This window comes from Ctenopharyngodon idella, chromosome 7 (genome assembly GCF_019924925.1).
Source record: "Ctenopharyngodon idella isolate HZGC_01 chromosome 7, HZGC01, whole genome shotgun sequence".
Lineage (NCBI taxonomy): Eukaryota > Metazoa > Chordata > Actinopteri > Cypriniformes > Xenocyprididae > Ctenopharyngodon > Ctenopharyngodon idella.
Window position 1 is genome coordinate 9,277,265 of NC_067226.1, and position 20,021 is coordinate 9,297,285.

General features: G+C 35.6%; 1 protein-coding gene across 6 annotated transcripts in view; it reads left to right on the plus strand.

The window, feature by feature from the left end:
• fhod1 (formin homology 2 domain containing 1) overlaps positions 1–20,021 on the plus strand; it is a 54,478-nt gene that overhangs the window by 10,383 nt on the left and 24,074 nt on the right. For all 6 annotated transcript variants that reach the window (XM_051900221.1, XM_051900222.1, XM_051900223.1 and 3 more), the window contains exons 4-5: positions 17,945–18,012; positions 19,597–19,702. In XM_051900221.1, coding sequence (XP_051756181.1) covers positions 17,945–18,012; positions 19,597–19,702 — 174 coding nt within the window. The remainder of the gene's footprint in view (positions 1–17,944; positions 18,013–19,596; positions 19,703–20,021) is intronic.

The window sequence follows — 20,021 nt, forward strand, 5'->3', positions numbered from 1 at the left end:
CTTTGACTACTCTGATACCACAGCAGAAACTACTAGCCCAACTAATACATTACTAAAGGCACGAGAACAGACTGTAAAAAGAACAAATACTGTACACTAATTACAAGCATAGATAAATACAACATAAAGTTACAAATAAAGTATAAGGTCTAACTGTAGTATTAATTTTCATGTACAGAAATGTAAATATAAAATGACACTGTTCACTGTATAAATTTAATATAGATTAATCTTTGTTAAAGCTGTGTTTTGTTGTTTGATTTACATGACAGAGAACAGCAGGTATTTATAGGTTGCTGTCACTTTAAGAGTAGGACTCCATGCACGCACACATCCGAAAGATACACATCCGAATTCTCACCTCGTTCACTTAAGACATAACCGAATGTGTTTACGAGAATACTTGCCGAGAGGGGTATTTTGACTGACATAATGCGTGTATGTGTGTGTCCATCCAAGTGCATTGAGGACGCGAAAGAGAAATAAATTTGGAGTTCGCGAGCTATCTGTAACGCGCATCTCTCTCTCTCTCTGTGTGTGCGCGCGAGCCTTGTACTTCTGTGTGCAACAATAACAGCGTGGCGTGCGATAGATAGCCTACTGAATTAAATCCTCTTTTGCCTCTTCTAGCGCTGGAATGGTTTTATTTCTGTTTAATGTGTAAACTAGCAAGACAAAACATGAGTAAATGATAACCTTTCACTCTATTGATGTGAAACTTGCAATTGATCCGCGAATCACATGCGTGCCGAACCGTGGGGCTTGGTCTGTACGGATCACGGATCAACTATAGGAAGCAAGTTCTGGTGTGTTTTTTTTTTTTTTTTTTTTTTTTTTTTAGTGACCTGTTGGATGACTGAAGTAGTTGACTAAAAACTGGAATACACTACATGACTTTTGCCAAGATTTTTGTCCCAAATTGCATTCTGGATGAGTCAACACTAGATGCCAAACGTCAGAGCCAGTCTGCAGATTTTGCGCAATCGGAGTTGACGAGATGTGCTCATGTGATTTTTGTTGTGAAATTTGCTTTAGACTATGAATTGGAGGATACCTAGAGAAAATCCAACATGTTCTTTCTGTCAAAACTATTTATCATTGAAGCGTGTATTATTAGATTGTGCTGGTTTTAACCCTGTGAGAAACCTTTTTTACTCAGTTAACTCTTTTGAAGAAATTTTTAACAAAGTAGACCAAACCAAATAGTTTGTAGCAAAAGTAAATTGTAACAACCTGAAATAGTTTTACCATAAATGTTTTCTCGCCATGAAAATAGCCACAGAAGATGTTTGGATACCTAGTGCTTTAAAGTCTGTTCAGATTTTAAAGGTTGTGACATGTAATCCAGCCTTAACTTGTGCAAGATGTGGTAACATTACGCCATAGCATATACAGTTAAACCAAAAATTGAGACATTTTTGATATTTTTGATATATTTTTACTAGTGGGTGCAGGACACTATAGTTCATTTATGTAAGTGAGGAAAGCAAAATAAACTGTGACATATTAAACCCAAAAATTCTTCATACAGTGGACTACCAGTAAAATTGATAAAAATTTGGGACCAAAAATTATTCATACACTTTGACCTGACCATGTTTTGCTTAAGTGTTATCTAACATAATTAAGATTATTTTTTTCTGACACAGTTTAACTCTGAGAGCTTGTCATATTTTATTACCATTTTTTTTTTTTTTTTAAACTATAGTGAATAAACTGTATTAATGAATGAAATGTTCAAGGTGTCTGAATAAATTTTGGTTTGACTGTACATCAGCACTTGTGCATCTACTCTGATAATTAATCTGTTTGAGTAAATTTGTATTTTGTGTGTTCATTTGTGCATGGGATATAATGGTGTATGATAACAGCAAAGGCAGTCCCATTATTTTTCGCTTTTTCATTTAGTTTTTGGTTTAGTAAAGAGCTTAAGGACAAAACATGCCATCTCTGTTCTCATTAAAGACTAATAGGAGCTTGACTAGACTCTGCTAACATCGGAGACTGAGTCCATAGTCCATTTTAGGCACCAGAGTCTATTACAAAAATGCCCTCAGAATCCTATCCTATCTTTTTATAACCATGGTAAATTCAATGAGGAAATAGACAGTAATAAAGCCTGAGACCTTTTCAGTTTCAGTAATACAGCCTCAGGTGTGTACTGTTAAATTAGTTTGTTTCCTCATGCTACTTTTTTCCAGCCCTATTAAATGCATCACCTTGAAAAGTATATGTTCTTTTAAAAGAGGGACATCAGAAATTTAATTTCTGATGTCCAGGATGTAGTTAGTTACCACTGTGGGTTCCTTCTCCACTCATATGTAGAAATTGCAGAATGAATGGCACCCAATCAATGTGACCAAACCAGAACACACCAGTTTTAATCAACATGGCTATCTGCACTGCGAGTTCCTCAAGTTCCATGTGACGTTATAAACTTTTCCTTATTAATTTTATTTATTTATTTTTTTTATTTATTTTTTTTAAAGCAAATATAAAGAAAATATTTGAGGCTATTAAAAAAGCTTTTGAGGCTTTAGGCCAGTAGCCAGGGCATATAGTCACGCCCCTGCTATTAACTATCCACTTTCATTAGTATTGTGTGACATAAGGTGAACAGATGAGTGGGTTCAAACAAGGAAACACCTGTCTCCCCTCATTCTGTCTGAATGCATGTCTTGACTTGCATTATATTATCCTGATTTATTTTTTCTACTGTGTGTGTGTGCGCGTGCGTGCGTGCGTGTGTGTGTGTGTGTGTGTGTGTGTTTGAGTGACACAAAGAGAGTAACATACTTAGACAGGACAGACCGGTCTAGCCCTAGGGTTTTTGGGTCACTGTATGGTACACAACACTCCCAAATGGCTCTGATGCTGTGCTGTGTGTAATACATGAATCTGTGCTTTTGTGATCATACACAATAGATTTAGTTTTGCATAGTAGATTTTTATTTCTAATCTACAACTGTCTTGTAATAACTAAGGTAATGCTGAGTCATTGCAGTTTGTAATTGTGTTGTCAGGAATGTCATGTGGAATGTTTAGGAGTTCAGTCAAATTGCCTGATTGTTTTGATAGTGTCTCTGCATGATGTTTTTCTTTCCAGATCCAAGATGTTTTCCCGTCCCATGTTATATTCACTGCTTATTGCTTAAATATAAAAATTATGAAATTCTTTACAATTTTCAGTTGTTTTTTTAACCTTTTAAACTGGGGAAAGTTATAATTGCATTTGGATCAGTTTACATCATAGAGAACATCAATCCACAGAGAGTTGTAGTGTCTGGACATACTTTCAGTTTGATTAATTGACTCAAACTGTGCTTGCACTTTCACTCATTTGTTACAAACAAGTGGCCAGGCTTCATTCCAGCGCTCGCTGTGACTGAATGGTCACATGACTTTGGCTCTTGAACATGAGCCACCAGCGCTCTATTGATGCTTTCAGTGCCAGCTGGCCAAGCCAATCAGATACGAGTAAAAATAGTGGCTGATTTTACTGAGATCCAGCATTTTAACGAAGCCATTATTATTAGTCATGGCTGTTTATTTTATTTTTTTTATTTTTTTTTTTTTTGGAACTGGAAAGGGCTTGTCACTTGTCACTTGCTAGTAATGTCTATTGAAATGGGTAATTTTACATAGGCCGTGTTTACACCTGCGCTAAGTAGAAGAGGGAGACGCATACCTGTTTCCACCTGGCATTTTAATGTTTCTTTTATCCACTTTCAACCACTTCTGTCCTGATTTCTTAGAGGGGAGGGTCTATGGGCGGGAAAATATATATTGGCTTTTTCAGATCTATCGCAAGCTCACGCAATTCTTTTTTTTTTTTTATTTTTTTTTCATATGAACGCGACCAGAGACAACAGAAAAACATACAGAGAGCAGCAGCTTTCATTTTTGCTCTGACCGCAAGACCACTGCGAATGTGGTGAGTGCATGTTATAAATCAGGAATGGTGAGAGAACATTGTCCTTGGTACATTTTTCATCTTCAAACCAAACTTGGGTCTCCAGCCGACAAAGTTTTAATCCCATCTGGCTAGCACGCTTCCCATAATGTTTGTCTTTTGTGGCTGTTCAAACACATTCACCCACATGGGAGTTTACACCACGAAAGCAATACGGTTGAATGCATTTTGACTACCTCTGGAAGTGGTCAAAAGTGGACAACCTTAAAACCTTTTAGACACCTTTTAGATTTAGCGTTGTCTACTTGTGATCCAATCGACCAAAATGCATCATAATACTAAGTGTAAACAGGGCCATAGTGGCTTTGTCTTCAAAGTAATGCATGATCTTGAACCAAAACTATGCATATGAAATGGTCTTTACGTTGCATGAGCTGCTCCTCCTTCAATGATGTTTTTTAAATGATCCTTGAAGCTGAATCACAGCTTGCTTTTCCACTTTTACATAATTCACTTTTTTGTGAGTTAGTGTGAATTGGACTTTCTTTCTTTTTTTTTTTTTTTTTTCTTTTTTTTAACGGTATGTTCTTCATACTCCTGATCTCCTTCAAGTTCCCTCATTTTCTGTGTCAGAACTCTGTGTTCCTTTCCATTCAGTATCAGATGTGTCCTCTGTTGCTCTCTGGTACAGACATAATTTATGGAAATGAAAGAATCTGCTGAGTTACTGGATATCTGAAGGAGTTTGTAAAATATTCATTCAGAATAAAAGGACTACTGCCTTTGCAATTTATAACTTATCATTATCTAATGCACGCATTGTGGCTCAAATAAGTGCTTTTGTAAACTTTAAAGTTGCAACATCAGCAGCTAATTAAAAAAGTGCAAGTTTCCTTTGATAACCACAATCTTTGTCTGTTGCATAATATGATTTTTAGAGGGGTAAAATCTAAGACAGACTTTCTCATACTGTTTTTCTGTTGGTTTAAAAAAAGCTCATCCTGCATCTAATAGTCATATTTGAATCATGAAATACTTCCTTCTAAAGAAGAATTTAAATGTAATTTAGGAATTCCTCAGAACCCTCAGCTTGCAGGTCCTTGCCATATTTAAACTTTCTGCAACTGGATAAATTAAGAATATCATATTGTATGCCGTACTTCAAGTTGTATAAAGTCGTGTAAAGGTGGAAAGGATTCAGTTTTGAGCTGGACAGTACTGTAATGGTCACATTTACCGTTTGCTCATTTTTGCACACATTGTATAACAAAAGCAGGAATTACAAATAAGAGCATGAAATACATGATGTAATCACCATGAGCTTCAGGGTCAGTGGTTCTCAACCAGGGGACAAACTTTCAAGGAGGCCTCATGACTTAAAATTATTTAAAATGGGACTAAACAAGCATTGAAATTGAACCAAAACAACTGAAAATAAGATATTTTTCATTTTAATTCACCCCCTCAACAATTTTTTTATTTTTTTATATGGATTCCCACTCTATTGAAATAACTTGATTATTTAAGTGTGATATCTAGACCTCAAAGTCATATAAATGAGTCTTTTCACTTAATGGCCATTTTATATTGATTATATATATATATATTTTTTCAGTTATGCTATCTTTAATTTTTATTTCTATTTTAATTTTGAGTAAAAAGTATTTTTAAAAATCTTATTATAAACTTACGCTTAATCCTTATCAATCACGAAAAAATGGAAAAGTCATAGGGCCTTCTAATATTGCTGTGGATAATGGGGATAAAAAAAAAGGTTGCCACCACTGCTCTAGATGAACCTTTTTGGATTTCTGGTTTCAGACAAAATATGACACATGCAGATCTTTAGTGTTTGATAAACTATGTGTAATATTGAAGCAGCAAAACATTGCTAAGTAAATAGATTTTGATGTCCATCCAAATGAAAAACAATAATTAGCTTTGTATGCTTTACTTTCTATTTTATTCAGATCGGTCAAAATAAACGCTTTTGAGAAGGCTATAGCCTGTAAGCTCAGAAAAAGACTGTGGCGTTTTTTTAAGTGTTTCCCAAGTAATTCTCTGTAGAAGGAACAGTGTCATTTAAATTGGCCAACAGGAAATGCCATGCTGCAGATAGGTCATCCCCAAGGCCTCAGCCTTCTATTTCTTACTCTGTTTATGTGAGGCTGGTCAGCAGCACATACTGTTCAAATTTTAGCAAAGCCAACCATACGTCTGTCATTAGCATCCATTCACTAACACCTCTAGACCCCTCTCCCTTGCACAGACATGTGAACATGACCCTCAGGTCATAGTCAAATAAACATTTTATGTAAACGCATTAAGTGATGTTTCAAACCTTGACGTGTACTACATTGTTCCAAAACAGGACAGCTGTGTTTATTTTTAATTTGGTGCCACCCTGCACACTGTAAAAATACATCTAAAATCTCTTCTTCTATCTACAGCTAAATATTTAACCCTCTCTAGCTCACAGAAGAAGCACAGTGTCTTCTGGATCTAACTAAACTGTTGTTGGCTGATTTGCTTCAAATCCCTGTGTCCATACTGCAGTCTTCACACAGTCATGAAAAAACCTGGAATTATCAGGGAAATTCCAGACCTGGAAAGGTCATGGAAATTAGTTGAATCTTTATGGAATCATCTTAGACATTTCTAATATGAATATATCTTTCTAGTACACTTAAAAAGAGTAGTGAACCCAAAAATGACTTTAAACTGTGAGGTACAAAAGAAGATATTTTGAAAAATGTCTCTTTTTTTTGTTGTTGTTGTTGTGTTTTTTTTTTTGTTTTGTTTTTTTGGTTTGTCCATACAATGAAAGTCAGTGGGGGTCCATTGTTGTGCTGGACCCAATGGATATTATATAGATGAAAAATGTTTGAAACATTCTTTAAAAAATCTTCAAAGAATGAGGATGAATAAATGAGTTTCAATTTTGGGTGAAAAATCCCTTTAACTCTTCCCAGGAAATGAATGTGTCAAAAGATTCAGGAACCCTGATATCAAAGGCAAACTTTAAGCCTGTCTCTGATTCCTGCAAGTCAGCTGCTCGTGTTCAAACTTGTTGGCTCTCATTGTGTGCTCTGAAAGAAAATGTTATAATCTGGGGCTCTTTTAAGTTTCATTGTTCAAAATGTCCTTTCCATTGAACTGACTTCGCTGTAGCAGTTCATAAATAGACATACTGGCTAACATCAGGGGCAGCGTTTACGTATTGCAGTTGCCATACCCTGGCATTCAGACAAAACGGGGGAAATGAACAGCTCATGATGCTGCTCGTTAGTTCTGTTGCTTGAGTTGGCCTTTGGCAGAAATCAATCAAATCACAGCCAGTCAGAAGGGTGTGTGGGCGGGCTCTCTCTGCAAGCTCACTGCATTCACAACGAAATGGATACATTATCACATTCATAAATCTTACACCATTTTAACATGATTAAAAATACTTACTGACTGAAACTAAAAAATCTTTTTTTTTTTTAAATCATAGAATACACTTGTTTGGTCACCTTGAGTTGACGGTTTGAACATTTGTTTCCTTTCATTTATTTTCAAGATCTGAGGTGAATAAGCCTATCCATTGTTGCTTTCAGTATGTCTATAAAGGTTATGAAAAATGATATTCAAACTCACATTAAATTGTTTTTACATTTAAATAAAGCACATAATCAGCACCTGATATTATCATTGTCATACTTTGTATGTTGTTCCAGCCGCAATGCCGCAGAAATAGAAACTGTTCGTAAAATAGAATCATCGTGAATCGCCGTTGCGGCTCGTTAGGACACGGTGTAGGCTTGGGGTTGTTTCAGATTTTGCATTGACTTCGTATTGTTGTTAAAGTCTGTGCCTGTCCGTGGGCTCCGTCCATTCTTTTAGTATGGTGGATTTTTGTCCACATTTTGTTTAGATATAATGGGGAATGTCAGAAGGAATCATGCTATACCCTAGGTTTTTGTGAATCGCCGCCACTGGTTAATGTATGTATAGTCACAACTGGATGGGGGAAAAAAATCTTTTTGGGGGGTTAAATTTAAGTATTATTCACCCTAGACTCTTACACCCCCACCCCCTCCATTGCTCTAAGCTGGTTTTCCTGGCATGGTTGGCAATTGTTTGGTCCACAGGGATTTGAGGGTGGTTTAGCTGGACTGGCAGGCATCCTATTGGAGTCTATTTATAAAATGTGTCTGTGTAGAGATACAATTCGTATTACTCTGTTCCACATTCAATTTTTGTTATTTTATTTTTTTTCCCCCTTCAGTCTAATCAAAAGCTAATGTGCCAATACATGTTCTGTGGGTTACCTAAGTCTGCAAAACCCTGGAACATTTTTCCATGATGCTGCAAATCCAATTTTAGCTCCCCGTCTCTTTTTTCCCACTCTGTGCCCATGTCGTTTTATGACCATTAAAGCCTGATCTCTCTCTGTGACATCTTTTCTTGTGTTCCTCATCCAATTGACAGACTCTATCTAAAGCATCACGCTCACCCCTGAAGCATTTCACATCCCTGTGTTGCCATCTCTCTGGGGACTCCTCATACCCTTGGTGACTCATTTGGATCACAAGCTTTCCTAGTTAAATTCTTCCATAATACTCAGTTGCTGGTGTCATACTATTTTGCGAGCGGTGCTGGTGTCAAATCTGGATCAGGATTTGGCAGGAATGAGTCAGGTGGATGTAATGTGAGTCATTAGCACAGGAAATCCTGCAAATGTCAGAATTTACCTGTTTTTGTCCAACTGTACCAGGGATTCCCAAACTTTTTGTCAGTGCTCTTTGACCTAAAATATTTAAGTTAATGATTATATTGTGTTGATAATTAATAATTGTGTTAACACATTCACATGTTCACAGTTTTCTGACATTGCTTAATTGTAATGTGACACGCAAGTAAACAAATAAAACATTTCATCCTTTTTATTAAGTGTTTTATTTTTATTTGTTTTTATTTAAAAATTATGTATTAATTTACCTTGTACATTTTTATGATGTAATTAATTACTAGCTTTTTATCAAGTCACAAACTCCAGTTTGGGAATCCCTGATCTATACCATTGGCTGGGTTTCCATCTGCATGTTTCACAGTTTTGGTTGGTTGGTGGTTTGGTTTGGTTGGTTGGTTTGAATAATTGACTAAAGATAATGTGAAATATTGTTTTTTTTTTTTTTTTTTTTTTTTTTTTTTTTTTTTTTTTTTTTTTCCCCAACTGTTATGCACTTGAGGGAGATCACCTAAATTTTGTGTCATGAAGCAACAATTTTCCTCCATCACCGACTTTGATGTGAGAGAGTGAAAACACATGCCCAAATGGTCAAAACATAACACATAAACCGATGGGACCGGATTGTTTATACCGTTACAGAATAGGCCATTCCAGGATGACACAAAGTTTTTAATACTAGGAGAAGATCCACCAAATCTTTCTGTCAAAACTCTTTATCATTGAAGCATGTTTTATTAGATTGTTGGCATTAACCCTGTGAGAGGCCTGTTTTATTCAGTTAAATCTTTTGAAGAAATTTTTAACAAAGTTAAGCCAAATATAGTTTGAATTATTAGCAAAAATAAATTGTAAACACCTGATAGTTTTACCATATATTTTTCTCACTATGAAAATAGCCTCAGAAGCTGGCATGGTGTTAAAAAAAACCCCAAAAAAAAAACAATCACATGCAGATTTTGACTCATGCGAAATTCCAGAACATCCACCTCAGCCTAGCACATACATGTTTATGCAGATTTTAAGAGTGTATGTGCATGTCATACATTTCCATTTAGACAGTATGGACACTCAGCAAGAATGTATAATTCACAGTTTTGTGGATATTTCGGTGAATATTTGTCTTTGTTTTGAAAATTGATTTGTAGATATGTTTTCCTGTAGCTAGCATGATGCTAGCAAAACACCAAGATAATGGGTTAGATTGGCAGGGAAACTGCCAAAAGCTGGAGCCAAGTCGCTTTGGATAAAATGTCTGCCAAATGCATAAATTAATGTAAATGTAAAATATTCTGTTTGCATTTTAGAAGTAAAGCCTGCAAACATGAAACCATTAAGCAAATCATGTCATACTGAAAAGCAATCTTTTTTAAAAGTGTGTGTTTTTTTGTTTTTTGTTTTTTCTCAGTCAGTATAAGGATATTTGTGCCTTTTCTTTCCACCCTCTCTCTTTGTGTAAGGTGCCAGGCACACTTGGCTGTTGTCACTAGTTCAGTAATGGGGATCCTTATCACCAAATTAATGTATTGGCAGCAGTGACAGAATTATTTCATGCTGTGGTGCTCTTGGCTCAACATTAACAGCAACCCTTTGACCAAATAAGTTCTGTAAATAGGGCTTTTTATTAGTAGAACATGTGTTGTGTTATTTTAAAGAGATGACAACATTATGGACGCAATGAAATGTTTAGTCCCCAGACTATCCCTACTATCCCTATATACTAGTTAGTGGTTACACTCATGACCTTTCTTGTTTTTCTTTTTTTTTTTTGTCTGCTCACACCTGGCATCAGTTTTAAGCCATTAGCGTTTCATCCACTGGTTTTAGGGCATGTACGTTGTTACTCTAAATAACAGAGGCCAAGATCCCTACTGCAATAAGTGGGGTTTGAAGTCACAGAAGGCAGTGAGTGATACAGATCTGTTCATGTGAACTTAAGTGGACACAGATACCCAACAACAGCACAGCTCTCTGGCTGGTGGACAAAGATGTCAATGCACAAAATACTTATTTACAGAGCCCTAAGCTTAACACATGATGTTGATAATGTGACAGTTGAATCAGCTGGGTAAGAGGCAATCATTTAACATGCTGTTTACATTTAATCGTCATAGTAAACTTTCCCAGTTTAGGGACCATTGTAATTGTCAGCATTCAGTAACTAAGCACTAAAGTTTAAAGTTTAATCCTATGAATTTCAGTTGTCCTGTAGCTGATATCTCTTATTGAACTGAGCATAATTTGCTTTTTTGGTCTCATTTACTGTTGATGTCTTGAACATGGTTGTAGATTCTGGGAATAATTTAGATTACTCTTCTTGGCAATGTGCTCTGTGCATGCTTTCTATTGATGCAGATCAGAAAAGAGAGTGTTTTTCTAGTTTGCCCTTATAAGGCTATACAATATCTTTAAATGTACTGCAATCAGGTAACCAAAAGCTATTAAATGTCTAACCTACGACCTTTTGTTGTGGCACTGCTAAAAGGGACCCTTAACTGGTCTTCACAGGCTCATTAAACTCTCCATTGAAAACCTTCACCCCTGTAATTTTTAGTGACTGTGCCAATGTGCAATTCTTTTGTCCATATGGGCATGCAGCAGGAGTTTATTTGGTTAATTGGAGTTAGGATGGCATGAACAGAAAATTTCTGTATAGCCATTGTTTTGACCTGCACTGCAGTGTTAACCTTTGACCCGCCGTGGGTTGGAAGCTTTTTTCAGATGATCAGGTTTAGTTTACACTGTCACTGATGTTAAAACCATAACCTTCACAAAAACTGAGAGTGAATATGTAGCAATATCCTGTTTAGAGGCCTACATCACTTTCTATTCTTACCTTCTTATGGAATAGAGCAGTATAAGGAAGCACCGCTCACAGCATATCAACTTTCAGAGGAACAGGCCCTGAGAAAACATATAAATGGGGGTTAACTGAGGTAAAAGTTTATTTTCATGGTCTTGCCAGACTGCCATTGAGAATAACACTGATGTGTTTGGCAAGAAATGCTGTAGTGGTTTAGCTTCATTCAAATATCAAGCCAGCAGTGACTTGTAGAGAACTTTTGTTAGGCTATAATCAAATTTTTGAGGTTGATCTTTGTGTTAATGCCCTAACAAGTGCTTAAACTGATTTGAAAAGATAATTGGCATAGCAAAACTAGGCCCATCTGTGGAAGCATATGAATCATGTGGTTACATGAAGCACTCATTGTCTGATTGTTTTCCTTTGATTGCCAAATCTAGAGGGAACCAAAAGTAGCATACTTTAGTAGTGTGTGTTTAGAATGGAGTTTTATTTTTTGAAAAGAAGTCTCTTATGATTCATAGATGTGGGAAGTTTTCACAGGACAGTAAATGCAACGCAAATTTTTGTTCAGTTACATTTATTCATTTTTATCAATTAATAATTTGTTTGTAATAAACACATTAAATGGGCTATAAAAATGTTGTTGTTGTTTTTTTGTTTTTTTTTACTAAGATCTAATAAAATGCTTTACGGGCTCAAGCATAGGCAGAGTTTCCAATAACATGTTTTGCAGCGTTCAGCAGTGTAGCCAATCACAGACAAATCTGTTGATTTCTGGAACGCAATGAGATGTTAGGATCCACGTCCATTCACCGCTCAAAACGCAAGAGTTTTTGTTCAGACCTGAATGCTTTGCATGCTGGAAAATCCTGATTTAAAAAATTGTAGACAATATATTATGAAAGAATCACTGTGCAGGCATTGAAGCGTTGTGAGATCGCGACGAACTTTCATCTTTTTAGTGATTATAATAGAACGCTCGTCGCGAGCATTCTGCCATGCCAAATAATGCACGCAGCATTGCCTAATGCTTGCTTTTATGTTTTTGAATGTTGTTGATACTTTAATAACAAATATTATAATGTATCACCGTTTATGCTGGGATCTGTATGTTGTGGCTAGGGCTAGGCGACATGTAACTTAAGTGGAACACGGAAATCTCGGATGTACTGAAAAAAAAAAACGTTTTATACTTTTTATTTGTGAAACGCTGAGGCTAATGTATTTCCCGTGTGCAGTCAAATGCCCTGGTGTATGGGCTATGCAGTGTTCTCCGCTATTTGTTTTTTTCTTTTTTCTCAGCGATATGCTTGTTGTTTACTGGAGTTTTAACGCATTTTATATACTTAATAAATGCTTCTTTTTCTTAAGTATATAAAAATCAATATATATTATATTCAGTATATCAAAATACCTTAAAAACTGTAATTTTTACAAATAACCGTAAAATGTAACTTATTCCTGTGATGGCTTCACTGTCACATGATCCTTCTGAAATCATTCTAATAAGCTTATTTGGTGCTCAATAAACATTCCTTACTATTATCAATGTTGAAAATCATTATCAATGTTGTGCTTCTTATTTTTGTGAAAACCATGATGCATTTTTTTTTTAAGAATTCTTTTTTATGAATATAAAGTCCAAAAGAACAGCATTTATTTGAAATTGAAATCTTTTGTAACATTATAAATGTCTTTACTGTCATTTTTGATCAATCAGTGCGTCCTTGCTGGAATATTAATTTCTTTAAAAAAAAAAAAAATCTTACTTAACTTACTGAAAATAAAGTAGGAAAAAATGAAAAACACATTTTTGCTTTTGCTTTCATCTAGCCTTGATTACAGCTGATTTGACCGTTATTGAAGACATAATATTGAGGTGACGTGCAGTATTAGTGCTTCCAGTGTAGACACTGTGAATTTTGATCAGTTAATGTCATTGTCTTTGCAAATGTCTGATCGCACTGACCTAAATTAGTAGTGCTCTGTGTTTTCTGGCCGTTGTGTTCAGAGTGCTGTCTGTTACTCTTCCCTTGTGTCACTCTTCCCACATTTCCGTTTCCTGCCCATAATGGCTTCCTGTGCTGAAACCCTCATACAATAGGCTTGACTCCTGGAGCGTCCTTTGTCACAGTACTGCAGGACTGCCTGACTAACATATCTGGAGGAATTCTTCCCATAATGCTGATCTCAAATCTTTTACTCAGTCCAGGGTAAACTGACAGGATGACCATTGCTTAAAGGGTTAGTTCACCCAAAAATGAAATTTCTGTCATTAATTACTTACCTTGATGTCATTTCACACCCGTAAGACTTTCGTTCATCTTCGGAACACAAATTAAGATATTTTTGATGAAATCCAAGAGGTTTTTTTTTATCTCCCATAGAAAGCAATGTAATTACTGTCATTCAAGGTCCAGAAACATAGTAAAAACATCCTTAAAATAGTCAATGTGACTACAGTGGTTCAACCTTAATGTTATGAAGCGACGAGAATACTTTTTGTGGGCAAAAATGAAACAAAAATAACGACTTTATTCAACAAATTCCTCTCTATGTCCAGCGCTTCCAGGTTCTACATCTGAACGCCAGCCCAGTATTGGCCAGCTCCTTCATCATCTGCACACGCATGCATCGTGCTGCTCACATGAACCGCGCCGGCCAATACTGAGTTAGAACCTGGAAGCGCTGGATGTGAACAGCATAGCAGTAAGACAAGGGAGAGAAGATATTGTTGAAATAGTTATTTTTTTTATTTGTTTTTGCGCAAAAAAAGTTTTCTCATCGCTTTATAACATTAAGTTTGAACCACTCACGTTGACTATTATAATGATGTTTTTACTACTTTTCTGGACCTTGAATGACTGTAATTACGTTGCTTTCTATGGGAGATAAAAAAAACTCTCGGATTTCATGAAAAATATCGTAATTTGTGTTTCGAAGATGAACGAAGGTCTTACGGGTTTGGAACGGCATGAGGGTGAGTAATAAATGACAGAAATTTCATTTTTGGGTGAACTAACCCTTTAAATCGAATTATCCCAAAGCCCCCATCTAAACAATGTTCTTGAACTGATTCTGCTGTGTGAAGATCACATACTAAATTACTAATTTTTTTTGCCTAAAAGTTTAACCTTAGAGACATTGCAAATATCTTGTACTTGTCTTGAGTTGGAGCAGTAAATGCAGAAACAAAGGAAGAGGCCATGTGTGGATAATCTCATTCAGTGTGATGTGAAGAATGTGCCAAGTCACAGTTTCTCTCAAGGATTCTGTGTCCTCTGTCATATTTGGTTTTGTCACTCACTTATCCTCAGACGAACTTAGAATTCAACTGTTCAATTGGCCTGTTTTCTTTCTATATTCACTATATATATATATTTTTTTTTTTTAATGACATAGTAAAATAATTTATTACTGTTCATCTTAAGAACCAGTTTGTGAACATTTATATTTTTACAATCATCAGTTACCAATTTTGGATATATTTTCTTAAGGAATTGTTTAGTGTTCGTTGTCTAAAATATAAGAAAGTACTTCTGAAATCTAAGAACTTTGTGAAGTCCCTAAACACATCTCTGTGTTTTGGGCTTCCCCTCAGTGATGTTTTATGATATAATCTAATTGGTTTGACAGTAGCTGTTGTATGACTGGGCATGACAGGTTATATGAGGTAAGGAAAACCAGAAATGGTAAAACTGTGTAACAAATATATCAGTCAGTCTGGTGCCTTTATGTAATTCTGTGTAGCTGTGTAAGATCTGAAGGGTAGTCGTTTGTTTAACAAGTGAGTTTGGATAAAAGCTCTCAGTAAACTTTTACATGTTTGTTTGTTTGTTTGTTTGTTTGTTTGCTTTAGTCTCTGTTGGTTTACCCTGCATGTAAGAGCATCAGGGGAACACACAGATCCTTTGGTGGTTATATGTTTGTGTGTCACTTTATTTTCAGAATTTCCCTGTTTTATATCTTTCATAATATTTTGACCATCTGCCCTCAGTTCTTTTCTTGTGTCATTCTCCATCTCTCTCATGAACACAACTGTGGGAATCTACTGTGATATTCAGCCTCAGTGATGTACAGTTTTAGACTGGGAAGACTGGTTTCTGGTGCCACATTTGCTGACAGTGAAATTCTTGGAAGATCTATTAGCCTGTATAATAAGAGGTTGAAAATAATGAAAGGATATATGCTTGCATGTGAAGAATGTGCAAAGTATATATTTTTCTTAGTGAGATGTTGAGAGAATTTTGTTAAATATGTGTGCCACAATCTCTCCATAAAACCATGCTTCCTTCTATTTTTGTGTGTGTGTGTGTGGGTGTGTGTCGTATATGACATCGTGGCTGCTTGTGAAATCAATCCAAACAGCAGCATAACTTTTTCACGTGTTCTTCATGAATGCCATATTATAGAGTTTGTGTTGTGTGAACAGATGTGTGTTTGGGGACTGTAATGTCTGTTCTTTTGACACTGAAGCATGTGTGTGGCTTTATCAGTTGCAAGCAGCTGTCAGCGATGAACCACATCATTCTTCATGCTGTCATGAACTTTACCACTAAGCTCCGATGCCTGGCACACACACACGCACTGTCTGTCCCCCTTTATTTGGCAATCTCTATATTTCACTCTATGTCCTTTGCGTACTTGAGTATACACATATATACACATACACAGGGATAGTAACTACAACAGAACACATCATAGTGACAGACTTTTGGTCTTTTCGTTGTCAAAGCAGATCACCAAAACAAAACATTATTAGAAACCCATGCTTTTGCTAAAAGCCAGAAGCTCTTTATCTGACGTGCCTTCATGACGTTTCATCAAAGGTATCAAGTGGCCAGTAATATTTTATTCTCTTGGGACATTAACTTGGGCACAAAATGTACAAATATTCACTCTTCATGACCAGTCTGTGAATCAAGATGGTATCAATGTTCTCTAGAAACCACTTTTTATGGCTATACCAGATATTGTGGGATATACATCTGCCAAGTTGAGAAAGTTTTATACATTTATAAATACATATGAACATATGAACCATTTGAACTGACATTTTCAAAGTTGCACTGCTTTGGCAAACATTACAAACACTTGTTTACAAATGATGCTATTCCCAGGCATTGAGGAATATCTGTTTATTATGCATGTCTGCAAATTTTCCAAATAAATAATTAGTATAGATGGTGAATCAGCTGGAAAATACATGAAAGGCTGTTTGTAGCAAGCGTTGCGTGAGTGCATCAGCTTGCGTTTGCTATTGAGGAAGATCATGTGTCTTGCTGTGCCAGTTTCTTTCAGTTCTCACTGCAGGCACATGCTAAACAGCTGGATTTAGACTACATTCACAATGTCAGTCCAAATCCAATTATTTGTGTATCCATTTGGAATCTGATCTAAATTATTGACTGTCCACACTATGTATTGCAACTTATTTATTTATTTATTTATTTATTGGGCTTTAATGTCTGCATGTACACTACCTTAGTGATGGATGTACTCTCTTTTTCTTTCCCCTCTGTTTCCCCCCTATTTCTTTCATACAGTACCTGTCAGATTTTGGACACACCTGACTGTATGCATCTCATGATCATAAAAACCTTTTTATTTAAATGGATAAGTGCTTGAAAAGGTGGTTGTGGTTGTGGTTGTCGTCATTGTCGTTGTCGTGGTATATAAATTGGGCCTATGAAGGTCTTTACAAAACTACACCTTTTTGATGAATGAGTTCGACCATATAATGAAGGAAAAGCAGAAGTGCTCAAAGCTGGTTGAAAAAAATGTAGAAGGCAAAAGACGACAGTACATAAATACATACATTATAAAATTGATTTTGATTTACTTTACATTCCCATGCTTCAATTTTTATTTCACAATTTTGATGACAGTTATTGCTTCAAAATGTAGAAAATAGTAATAAAAAAGAATGAGTTGGTGTGTCTGGTAGTGGACAACAATTTTAAATGCATATCAAGAAAATAATTGTCGTTGAATGCCTTTTTTGTGTCATGACTAACCTGTCAATCCAGTGCTATTTAGGTCTATACCAAAGGCATTTATATGACTGGAATGACTGTTTACAGGCAGTCAGTGACACCACCTCTCACTTCCTCCTAAATTCCTTTTAATATGATAAGCTAGTGAGAGAATTCCTAAGATCTGATGCTTAATGATGCCTTGTTTTAATCAATGCAAATGGTTTACTTGTATTTCCCACCATACGGTTGTACTGGTAAGATCTTATCTAGCTGAGTGAGTTGAGTGCCTGCTGTGGACACTGATGCCTCCGTCATACTGTAAACTTTAATCTTTATTTCAGTAGGTACATTACGTAGGTGGCCATTTTCATTGCTGATTCTCATCTTGATGAGGTGTGTGTCTGATGTGCTCTTTGCATGTGCAATGTGTCACTGCAATAACAATCTTTGCCTCTTAGATACAGGTATTGTTGCCTTTGATTGACTTATGACTTATTTTTTCTCTCTCCCTATTATAGAGAAGTTGTATAACTCCCATGGCCCTGAGCTCCGGCGGTCCTTGTTTTCTTTAAAGCAACTCTTCCAGGTAAGATCATGAAACATACACACAACAGGTTTTTAAGAGAGGAAAAAGTGATATGCGAATGAGTTGGATTACTAGGCTTGTGAGATGTTGCAGATAGTGAGAGTCAGAACAGAACAAATAAAGAAGTATACAGACTAACAGAGTAAACTGTATGAGTGACAATAACTTGATGTCTTCCATATATACTGTATTACAGTGGACTTTATGCATGATCACTTCCACATTTAGCCTAAGTTGTGAGAAAATTAAGCAGAAAATATAATCCTGAGGAAGTATCCCATAACTGAATGAAGCTGTATTAATACATTCCACCTTAACATTTAAGTAATAGGTTCCAGAAGCTTTAAACACATTTAGTGTCTTTTTTTTATATATATATATATATATATATATATATATATATATATTATTATAATATACTGAATGATGTTTACTATATCATTATATATAGATCATGTGTATATATATAATATACTATATTATAATATAATTAGTTGTGATCGACAGTTAGTTTTTTTTGGGAGAATACTTTACCAGCTTGTGTAGCACTGAGATTTTAGCGGAAATATGTAGGCAGTAGGCGTGCATCGAGTCCATTTGAAAAGGTTTTAGAAGCATAAGAAAGAAGGGTAAAAATGGCTCATTTCAGTCATTCATGGGAGACAGGAAAATAACACTGATTTCCTTAAAGGGGTCATGACATGGATTTTTTTTTTTTTATTAAGTGAGCTTCAAAGCAAACATTCTTTCATTGTTCCATTTGTCCTGCCGACAGACTCAAGTGCGTGGAGTAAACATCAGAAACTAAATGTACATCTGTATACTATATCCGGTGTAGACAGCGTCAGTGATTATAATGGGTTCCATGTGCTTTTGCCTGTGATGCGATGATGTCAAACTATTCGTTTTTGCTCTGGAGGAGGGCATATGCAAATGTATTTTCCTGTGTGACATCCCAAGTCCCCCAATATCCAAACAAGCTATTTTTGGAGCTTAGTTTAAAAAAAATTCTTTGTTTATAATGAGGAGGATGTTTTAAGCTATGAAACTTGCAGGATGTTTTAATGGTACAAAGACCTCTTATATGTCAAAAATTTAATTTCTCATGTCATGACTCCTTTAACACTACAATAAAAATACCTATAAAGGGCATCTACTAAGTTATTATAATTAGAGAGCATTCTGTCCTCTTTATTAGTTATGCAGTTTATAACCCTTAATAATGGTTGTAAACAGAAAAACATACTATTGTCAAAGCATGTTTATGCAAACATACACTACCATTTGCATAAAATTTAGGGTTGGTAAGATTGATTTATTTGTTTTTTTGTCTTGTCCTCACCAAAGCTTCATTTATGTGATCAAAAATACAGTAAACCATTACCATTGTGAACTATTACTGTAATTTCAAATAACAGTTTTCATTTTTACTAGATTTTAATGTAATTTATTCCTGTGATGATAAAGCTGAATTTTCAGAAGCATTCTTAAAATCATAAATCTTACTGACCCCACACTTTTTGAATGGTATAGTGTATATCATAGTTGTACACAGCAGATTTAAGTCTGTTTTATATTGCACAGGATGATAAGGACTTGGTTCCAGAGTTTGTGCTCTCCGAGGGTCTGACATGTTTCATTAAAGTGGGTGCTGAGGCAGATCATAATTACCAGAACTACATCCTCAGAGGTTTGTTCTCAACACAGTGTGTTTACTGAAGCATATCAACAATGCTATTTTAAATGCATGTTTTAAAAAAAATAAAAAGTTAGCAGGGTTATTGATGGTTCAGTCATTAATCATTAACATGACATGACTACAGATCTGTGTATGTATTACCGTCCAGATTTTCTAAAAGAAGCAGTCTATTGTAGAAGAATATGATATATTTATTATGCATGAACACCACACATCTTGACTTCAAATAGCACAAAGGACTTTTTGGCTAAGTAGGCCATCTGTTACAGGAAGTTTATACTGGCTGGAATTAGACCAGCAAACAGGAAAG